This window comes from Cornus florida, unplaced genomic scaffold (assembly GCF_030987335.1).
Source record: "Cornus florida cultivar Cherokee Brave unplaced genomic scaffold, ASM3098733v1 CherokeeBrave_3.0.0_Hap2_Chr06, whole genome shotgun sequence".
NCBI lineage: Eukaryota > Viridiplantae > Streptophyta > Magnoliopsida > Cornales > Cornaceae > Cornus > Cornus florida.
Window position 1 is genome coordinate 91,662,728 of NW_026775576.1, and position 10,622 is coordinate 91,673,349.

The 10,622-nt window shown below is 35.8% G+C and overlaps 1 protein-coding gene across 3 annotated transcripts; it reads right to left on the minus strand.

The window, feature by feature from the left end:
* Positions 1–270: 270 nt before the first annotated feature.
* On the minus strand, positions 271–7,831 carry LOC132312874 (uncharacterized). 3 transcript variants are annotated; one of them, XM_059811424.1, is made up of 8 exons: positions 7,692–7,830; positions 5,286–5,565; positions 4,656–4,748; positions 3,981–4,125; positions 3,752–3,862; positions 3,544–3,626; positions 3,405–3,462; positions 271–469 (listed from the first exon to the last, which is right to left on the minus strand). In XM_059811424.1, exons 2-8 carry the CDS (start codon positions 5,550–5,552, stop codon positions 390–392), a joined length of 837 nt encoding a protein of 278 aa, XP_059667407.1. In that variant the 5' UTR covers positions 5,553–5,565; positions 7,692–7,830; the 3' UTR covers positions 271–389. The 3 variants fall into 3 exon arrangements, with proteins under 3 accessions (XP_059667407.1, XP_059667405.1, XP_059667408.1); XM_059811422.1 differs by having other exon boundaries at positions 5,286–5,569; positions 7,692–7,829; XM_059811425.1 differs by lacking the exon at positions 4,656–4,748 and having other exon boundaries at positions 5,286–5,569; positions 7,692–7,831.
* Positions 7,832–10,622: the final 2,791 nt, after the last annotated feature.

Below are 10,622 nucleotides of genomic sequence, written 5' to 3' on the forward strand. Positions count from 1 at the left end.
CAACCATGTTAAATATAGCATTCAATAAATTGCCATTATATGAGGTTATAGTTTCAAATTCTGATTTAATTTTAACAAATTAAATCTATATGCTCATAATCAACCGATGGTTTGGCTATGAAAAGATACCAGAAAAACTCCCAGCAAACTTCAACCAGAAAGGAAAACGGCACGTGATGAATAGTGGTCCGCAGTTTAAAAACTATTAAGCAAGCTGTCAATTTGATATAATAGCATAGATAGTGTATGTATATTGATATATAAAAATCCTAATGGAAAACTCATTCCTTGAATCAAAATGCCAAAAAGATCGTCAAATAAATAACAAATCAAGTATAACATCGACAGACAATTTATTACATCAAGTAAAAGGAGGAAAACGACTGGGTTTACACTATCTTCCATTTCTGCTCCACGGCATTACAAACCCTTGAAATACAGTATGCTGCACTCAGTGGATAGTCGGAAACTGCAATATTTGGGAGCGAAGAATAAAAATAACAAACAATGGAATGAGAATAAGAAAGATGTACAAAGATCCATGATTATGATCAAGTATGGCAGACATGACGCAGCAATAAGAAAGAGGGAAAAAAAAAAAATACCATAATTAGCAATTTGTTAACACTAATCTACAACAAAAATTAGTTATCGATAAGAAAGGCCTCTGCGGAAACCCACGTTACAAGTATGCCATCAATTGTGTCCGCTCATCAAGTGTAGGGTTTGTTAGTTTTCTGCAATTTTAAATTATTCTGTTTCATGGTGCACATACCCATATCAACACGATGATGTGTCAACACGAGTTCCAAGATGCATGTTGTTTGCTAAAGAAAAGTCGACAAAAAAATAAAAAAATGTGATAGAAATGCATTAGAATCAAAAGGTTTTAAATTTCGTAGGACTCGATGGCTTTATGTCAGATATTGATAATATGATGATCACTCTACGAAATAAAGGATTAGCCAAAATAACCATTTTCAAAATTTATGATAAAGGGCAAACCCAGTGCATGAAACTCCCGCCATTGCGGGTTTGGGAAGGGTCACACGTAGCTTTACCCCCACAAAATTAATGATCAATAATAGAAAAGGATGATAAGTGAAATGGGGACATAATAAGTTGGAGCATCGTGGACAAAACGGAGACATGATAATGGTGTTTTATACGAGAATAATGTATAAATTAAAAGCAAAATTTTATGAAGAATTATTATGCCAACTATTTTATACGGTGCAAAGTATATAGGGCTTTAAAAAAAGAAACAATCACATGGCGAGAATGAGAACGTTAATATGAATGATAGGAGTTACTAAAAAAGATGAGGTTACTAACTAAAATGCAAGGGAGAAATTAAAAGTGGTGCCCAATTAGTGATAAAGTAAGATAAAGTAGACTTAGATACTATGAACATATACAAAGAAGACTTATAAATGCACTAGCAATACAAGGAAGACTAATTTGTATAGAAGGTAAAACTTAGAAGACTGAGCGGAAAACCAAAATTACGTGATAAAATCATTTAAAAGTAAAACATTATAAGAGAGATGACTTGTAATAGTAAAGAAAGGCAAGGGTGATGATAAAAATGTGTTAACATGAGTACTCCGACCACAAGACATGCATCCAAGTAATATAGGCAAAACAAAGTACTAAAAAACAACTGGTTTCAAGAGCTTTTCCTCATTTTTCTATAATTGCGTGAAGAAAAATGAAGTAAAAATGTCCAGTTCCCTCTGTTCCTTTTAATTTAGAAAGCAACCCTATAGTACAAAACTAGTTTAATAACAATCATTATTAACAGTCATTATCCAGTCCCTGTTCAACTAACGCATGGTGCTGGAATGCCTGTTTGGTTCTATTCACTCAAAATAATCTTTAGAAACTTTGAAAACGAGGAACAGTTTTTTAAAGAATTATGGAAGCTTGTCCTCTAAAATTGGACTTTTTAGACTCAATTCATATAAAAAAAAATCCATAAAACAGTCAACAAAACAAATTTTTTAACAATTTACTGGTTTTTCCCCCTCAAAGAGCATAAATATTCTCAGAATGCAGGTGACTTTTTGTACTACTTTTTAACTTGGACTTGTATTCTCATTCTCCAAGTCAAAAGACCTTCCCCTTCCATACTGGTCTTTATCAAAATTAAAAAGGCAAAACAATACGATATCTTGTACATCCAACTATAAAATACCAAGATTAGTATTTGAATAAGATAGTTTAGCTGCCTGCTCAACCACAATCCGACAGGTTCTATTGACTGTGTGGCGCATTGGACATGATCGTGTTTAACTCCTCTGATCATGAGTACAGCACATATTTCTGATGAGTTGGAGTCTATGGATTGTCTTTTGACATCCATTATGCGGATGGGAACAGGTAGGATTCTTTAAGGTGACTAACCTCGAAGAACAAAGAGTTTGCGGTTGAAACTCTATATTGGCCTCTGAGCAGTGAGGCTTACATACTTGAAGAATGAAGCTTTTGCTGTTGACACTCGATATTAGTCTCTGAGCAGCGTTTGGGGATCAAAGGTTCCACTGAAGATCTCATTCTTTGTTTGGGGGAAAGCCTTGTATAGGTAATTCGATTACAAGGGAAAATACCTTCTGAAATGGTGCTGCATGTGTGGGAGAGCTGAAAAAACAATCAATCATATTTTATTGAACTGTCCCGTTTTGAGGGACTTATGGTATAATCACTTTTTTTGTTGCATCCGGTGTTTCCAAATTGGTTAGTGATACAATTGCTAGCTGGTCATAGGGATACAACCATATGAGAGTGCAGCCTATTTGGGGTATGGTTCGTCTTATCACATTTGATGCATTTGGAGGATGAGGAACTAAGTAGCGTGCAATCCTGTAGACTCCAGTACTCCACATGCGCTTGGATTGCTCCCCCTCAGCTCTTTCATCAAATTCTTATTAAAAAAACGAAAGAAAGAGAGAACAAAGAAACACCGACCATAAACCTAAGAATACAACATTATTCTAAATTTCACAGGGTTCCCTACATGACGTTGTTGACATATTCAATAGACAGTAGATTACTTGGGACAAAAAATATTAATGATGGGTGTTTTCAAATACGTCCAGCAAATTAATTGACAATGCATATGAAATTCAATCAAAAGCAGTCCAAAACTAATCCACTATATATATTTTAGTAATAGATAAGTTCTTGATCTTTATTAGTCAATACACAAGGAACTAATTGCTTCGTTGCTTAGCACATACAATACTGAACAATAAAAAGTAACCACCTTCTAGACAGAATTAACAAATATGGTGAAACAACAGAGAGTGAAAATTAGGTAATACCTCTTTTTGTGCATGCTTTCTTAGTTATCTAAGTCAATATTCATGAAAGAGGAGAGAAAAAATAATTCAGAATTAGCTTACTTGATATAAAGTCGTCTACATATTCCTTATCAATTTTCCCATGGGCCATTGCACCAACCTGTGCGTGCATGAAATCATGTAAGATCCAAGTCTCAATCAGATATATGCAAGTATAAGACACAAATTAGTTTGGGCATACCACAAAAACGAGGTTCACATCATCATTAACAGCAGCTACATAGTCCCTCATATCAACCAACTTTTCTGAACTATGTGAGAAACCTGGCGTACAAGGCAACAATCTGATTATCTCTGATATTGATTGATTAATAGAGAACACAAAACATGAATGTTAACCTATTCCTACAGTCGAGTTATTGGGAGAATATAGAAAAATGATTGCTAACCTATTTTCTGAGAGTTGATGGGTAAATATTGGGTTACAGGTCCCTTGATCACACGCAAAAGCTTTTCACGCTTGCCAACAGCAGTTATACTAAGTTTTTGTAGCAGCTGCACTGCATGATTGTTAAAAGAGTAAAAAAAAATAGGCATAAAATGGTTCCTGAAAGGCAAAGAGAAGCACTTGACACTTGGTGCAATAAATAATTGCTTTGGGAAACCAGTAGAACTTACACATGATACCAGAAAACCTCTTATATGTCCTTGGAATACGAACATGCGGCTTAACTTCGAAAAGAACACCTTTATCCGTTCTAACATACAAAGCTCGTAGCCTCCCAGATTTATTTACTGGGCTATCTAAAATTGTTAGGATAGCCTGAAAACATCAATATTTAAATCATCATGGTCCAAAAAGTAGCCAATATAATGCAACTAAATAGAACCTTAACCCCAACCACAAACATGTAAATACAAAATTAGTAAACTAATCACTTTTTTTCCCCCAAACAGATTGCAACCAACTCAACTTGACAGAGCCATAAACCCGACTACAAATAAGCAAATTATGCAATTAATATTACATTTTTTTTCTTTAAAAAAGACTACTCAACAAAGCCTAAATCCCACTTGCAAAAAGTAGAACGGCTATAATAAATTCTGTAATCAATGATGAACATTTTCGAAATGATACTCAGATGAAAAAAAAAAAAAAAAAAAAACAGAAAGAATTTAAGATTTAAGCAAGGAAGGAAGTGCTGACAACAGACACGTATCGCAGTCTTGAATTGGCAAATTAGTTTTAGAGACATAAAAGTCAATGTGAAGCATATAAAGGCAGCCAAAGAATCAAAAGAAAATCAACTTTTCAATAACACTCTCAGGCCTGTAATTCCAAAGTTTACCCACCTGATGAGCAATGTCAGGCCTGTAATTAGCAGGATTCTCCTTGTTTCGTCTCAGGAAATTAGCGTGATCATCCGAGTTCAAAAGCTGGTAACTCTGTATAAATAGGTGTACACATTTACATTAGGGCCACTCGCCCAAGAGAGGCACATACTCACAGGGATTGCAATTCTTGACACTACCTATGAACATGACTCACATGCAATATGGAATTAGAAGTTTGAGTTAATCTTAATGGATTCAAGGTAAAAGATCGAACTGATCAACACCTATATTATACATAACATTGTAGCGGTTTAGTTATCAATACCATTATCAAGATCTGATCGATCTTTTTTGTAAAAATAAGAACATGAGATAAAATCCAAAAAAATTACTCTATCATGTAGTAAACAGGCCAATTTCTGATTCAGAAGAATGACAGGATTGGGTATTACCCAATCCCTAACTAGTGGAATAACCAATCCTTGACACATAAAAATGACATGGCTCCATACTATTGCAATCCCTAAAAAGAAATGCACACACACATATCTATATATCTATATATATATATATATATATATATAGAGAGAGAGAGAGAGAGAGTGCAAGAGAGTGGGTAGGAGTGAGAAGTTCATAATTTCAACATACCTTTCCAACTTTTCCAACTTCCAAAGAAGCCTTCTCAAGAATGAAAATAACCCCCGTCTTGGTGCTCTGATCGCATGGGACAATTGGAATACCAGCAAGTTCATGTACGACTTCCCCTGCTTTCTCCTCATCCGGCGTGGCAGCTGCTGTCTTTGATTTTTCTGTTGTTCCTGCTGTCTCCTCAACTACTTGTTCTATTTCTTCTTTCTCATAGTTCTCCTCTCTCCTCTTTCGCTTATGACCTTTTATTCCATAAGGCCGTACCATTCTCAGTTCACTTCTATCTTGAAGTTAGAAAGTTTTGCAAGAAGAAAATTAAATGATTAGCAAGAATGCAAGAAGAAATTATGAAACCAAGAAATTATGGCAATTTCTGTCAAATTCTATAGAACAAGTTCCCATTAAACAAGTTCCCGTCGTATAGGAGGTAAAACTATCAGCAGGTTCCCACTAAACAAGTTCTTCTATAAAAGTAAAATAATGTAGTTACATAGAACTCAATGGTTGCCCAAGTTTATGGAGTATGCTGATATCCAAAGCTTGTGAATCTTATTGGAAACACAACATTGGTGCTTCATAATAGAAAAATGAAGCAAAAGGAAAGGAATAAATTGTTACCAAAAAGCAAAAGTGTAATAAAAAGGGAAAAAAAGGGGGTATGGTACATATAAAGGTACTAACAAACATCTGCTACAGGAATGTTGTAAAATAAGCTTGGCTCTGTGTTATGAACTGCCATACCCCTTAGCTATGGCCTATAGTTCACATAACAACAGTGTCATTGTCATGACCAACCAAAAAGAATATGAAACCACCCATTTCGAAGGGGGAGGGGGGGATTTGAAACCAGATTAAGAAAGTCAAGTTATTAGACGATCAGTTTTGTTGTATACAACTTAATAGCAAATAAATGGAGGAATTGATATAAAGGTGCATCTGACTTTACAAAAATGCAACAAAACCATACTCATAATTTTTGTTAAGCAGAAGAAAAATCAGACGCAATGCAATAACATATATACACCTGACTGGTTGGATAACAACTGGACAATATGAATAAAATTACATTTTTTTCTTAAGTACAACCAATAGCTGGTTTGTCTATAACTGAAATAGTTTTAATTTAATGAATAAATTCTCTATTTGGTTTATCAGAAAGGTGAGGAAAATAGAAGAGAACATAATTTCAGAACCATATGTTTGCTGTGTTGGGCCCAATTCAGTGGATATTTATGCTTTTATAGAGATCAATAAATCTTAAATGTTTACTTTTCCTCCCATTTCTCTGAAGCAGTGCAAACCCACTGAAAAAGATTTATTGATCTGAATTAATTACCTAAGTACGACTGGGAATGAGTTTATTCAATCACTAGAATACTAACTTGCGGTTGTCAGAATCTGACATCCTCACCTTCTATTTGGTTGCTAAGCCAACTGACAAAAAACCAAAATGAAAAGGAAAAGAAAATTTTAATACTGAGTTCTATGTTACTTTAGTTTCAATTATGATTTATCAAAGGGAAAAGAATGGTGCAATATTCGAGTGCTTATTTATTTTCTTTTTAATCATGTATCAACTTTGCTTTAGACGAGGATAAATATAAGGAACTGGCCTGACCATAAAGTGGTAACCCACAGTACTAGGGGTGCACATGGTTCAGTTCGGTCCGCTTCTGGACAATCATTATGTTGGCAACAGTAGCCAATAGGGTGCAAACAGTTTGGTTCAGTCCCGTTCTGGGTATAGGGTCCCAACAATATTAGAACCAGAACCGGACCGTTGGAACTGTGGATCTGAATTGAACTGAACCGAATCATAGTTCAATTCAATTCCATGGTCCTAGGCGTTTTAAAATCCAGCCCAATTATGGAAGAATTAAAAGCCTTTAGCCCAAAATGAAATATATAAATTTCATGCTACAAGCTCTCCTTATTAATTTTGATTCAAGGGTTTACTAGCAAACATTCAGACACCTGACTTTTTGGTCCACTGAATTTACTAGCAAAGATACAAACTGAAGCAAACAGTGTTATACCACAACTAGCAAAATTCAAGGGGGAATTTCATGCATATGCTATAGTGGACAATGTTTACACAACTATAATAAGGATACAGCATGTATTGAAAAGTTATCAGGCATCAAGCATTTAGCCAAAAAAAGAAAAACATATATGTCTAAAAGCTGCAACTTTTGTGTACAAAATTATATAATTTGGAACTCAGACAGGGATCAATCGCAAGAGTAAAGACTTGCTTGCATTAAATGGGACTCGAGCAGCAAAAATTTAAGCAGGATATAGAGCGAAAAATAGGGGTGTGGTCGTCGCCTCTCCTGAAGAGCGGCGAAGGAAAGTTAAGGCTTGGTGGCTGAAGGTCAACGGCGGCGGTGGCATAGGGTAACTAACCTTGATGTCGCCTGTGGAGTCGAAACACGTTGCAGATGCAGTGCCAGAGGGGTGTTGTTTCAGATTCTTCCGGCTACGTTTAGGGTTTAGGGTTTTTGATCTAAAACCGTATCAGATATTAGACAGTCGATCTAAAGACTCACATGATACCTTGTTTTGGGCAAGTGGGCTACTTAATTAAATGGACAATGGACTTTATTTATAACATGGGCTTCTAAATGCTACAGAACTTATTGGGCTTCTGAATGCTACAGAACTAATTGGGCTTCTAACTTGTATATGTAGGTTAGGCTTTAAAGTAATAATTTAAATAAAATGTATATTTATTTACACGAGTTTGGTAATCATGAGCCCAGCATACCTAAAAAATGATCCCCAACTTGGATCATTTATCAAACGAAACGAATCCCGAGTTGAATTCAGCTATTCACAAGCACCTCATTTCATTAATAAATAAATAATCAATTCCATATGTGTGATAAACTTTTCACTCTACAAAATGTGTCACACACACACACACACACACACACACACACACACACATATGTTTTTAGTGATATTTAATCACATGAGTTGTATGAATGTTTACTTCATAATGTTATATTCTCCCTATATAATGTTGCATCATTGATTTCATGTATTGGTGGTCTTACTCGTCTTGATTTGTACATTGAGGGCATTTTTTAGTGGTCTAGTTGGTAAAAATAACCAACTTTCTAAGTGAATGTGTCTATCTTCAGTATGAATCTATAATATTTCTTTCTTCACTACAATCTTAACCTAGAAAGCACATGCACTTCAACAAAGGAGTCGTATTCGTGTCGGATACCGACAATCTTCCGACATGTGTCCGACACTTCATACACATATCCATAAATAATAATTAAAGTTTTTTAGTTTGGACACTTAGTAGACACTTAGCCTATAGTTTTTGGGCACATAGGCAGACACTTTTTTGACATTTCTAGCATAAGTCTACCCGATAATTTTAAAAATAATATGAATAGTTTAACTTTTTCTTTAAGGAAAATTGGCATTATACATATGATATTTGTCATAAAATGATATTTGTTTATTTAAAACAAAAATATTATTAATACAAAGTAGTAAAATAAAAGTGTATATTATATAAAACCCATTACAATAATGACATAATTTCATATTCTAATTCTTTTTAGAACAACTCTTGGTATAGAAATTATAAATGAATTAAAAGTTTTATAATATTATTACTCAATAGATGTATAAAAATAAAAATAAAACATTTATATGTAGCTGTGTCCAATTTATACCCTTGTCTTATTTTTTAAAAATATTTGACATGTTGACGTATCCATGTCATATAGTGTCCGTGTCCTATGTTCGGTCCGTGCTATACATATATCCTAACCAAGAGTTAAAATTATGATTGATAGGGAAAAATAAACCTAATCTACCTTGACCAAACGATAAAGGTAACTAAGTGTTGACTAGCCGCTACACTTCCTCCAAGGTTCGAACGATGATCTTTCTATTGGATAAGAATGACAATATTTCATTATCAAGGATAATGAAAGATAACGTGGTTCAATAGGGTAAGGATAATCTTGGCATAATTTGAGGAAGTTAAAGGGGTAAATCATATTCCCAACAAATCTGGCAACAAACGGATCTCATCTGATTTTGCACAAACGGATCTCATTTGATCCCACAAATGAACTGAGGGAGAGCGACTATAAGAAGCGGAAATCCTACCAGTCAACAAAGGTACGTCAAAAAATGATTATTAAATCCCTGCCTTTCTTTTAAATCTCCGATAACTGACTTGATCGTCGAAGAGCTATTGGCAGGCACCACACCGGTGCCGTCAAGATTCATCGATCTTCTATTCTCTTATTTGCAGGAAAACGGTGTCGTATCGGACCGCGTGGATTTCTCCCTCAACAGTTGGTGCCGTCTGTGGGAAACGACGATTCCCTTAAATCAATTAGTTACTCAGTTGAGTTTATACACTTGCGGTCCGGTATGGTAACTGGAACAGAAACATTGTTGCAGGGATCCAGTCAAAGAGAAGGGTCGGGTGAACACCCAAACATCTCGAATAACCAGGAACGGCTTGCAGCGTTAGAATTACAGGTCCAAACTCTGAATTAAGGTATGAACCAGTTGATCCAACAAAATGCAGAGATCTTACAATATCTTATCCCAGCGGGACCACCACTTCAACAAGAATTGTCCGACCCATATCCTCCAAATTTGAATGATAGGGGACAACACGAGGAGGGCCGATAAAACAATCCTCCTCACAAGTTTAAGGCAGAACAAAGCCAAGTCGGAAACCGACACAGAGAACCTCCTTCCCTGCCTCCGCGAAATCCCCAGCCTCAAACAAGCACAACCTTCTTTGTTAAGGAAAAGACAGAAAGTTACCTATTTCGACCTACAGATCGTACAGATCGAGGATCTCAAGGCGAAAATGGAAGATGTAATGCAAGTTATGAAAGGGAAAGGTCTTATCGCCATAGATGACCTGGTGCAGAGGACCCACTTGCTGTTCAGCCCCACCGTTATGAAATGCCCCTTGCTTAGCAAGTTCAGGATGCCCTCGTTCGAAAGCTTCGAAAGGACCAAAAATCCCCTCGATCACCTAGAGACCTTTCAAGCTCTTATGCATTTACACGCCGTGCTAGATGAAATCATGTGCCGAGCTTTTCCCACTACACTTAAGGGATCGGCAAAAGTCTGGTTCAACAAGCTGAAGCCAGGAACCATCAACACCTTTGAAGAACTGAGTAAGCAATTTGTGAGCCACTTTATTGCAGGTTAGAGGCATAGGAAGCCGGCCACCTACCTGCGTACCGTTAAGCAATAGGAGTGACGAGTTGAGTGAAACTCATAAAATTTATTCCCTTGCCAAAGGGATGGGTTGACTGAAACTCACAAAGTTTACAA

Excerpts from the sequence above, each read along its gene's own strand:
- LOC132312874 (XM_059811424.1), bottom strand. The coding sequence starts at position 5,552 with ATGGTACGGCCTTATGGAATAAAAGGTCATAAGCGAAAGAGGAGAGAG. Across the intron at positions 4,126-4,655 it reads GGCCTGACATTGCTCATCAG|GCTATCCTAACAATTTTAGA; the intron begins GTGGGTAAACTT and ends TGATGTTTTCAG. Across the intron at positions 3,463-3,543 it reads ATGTGAACCTCGTTTTTGTG|GTTGGTGCAATGGCCCATGG; the intron begins GTATGCCCAAAC and ends ATGCACGCACAG.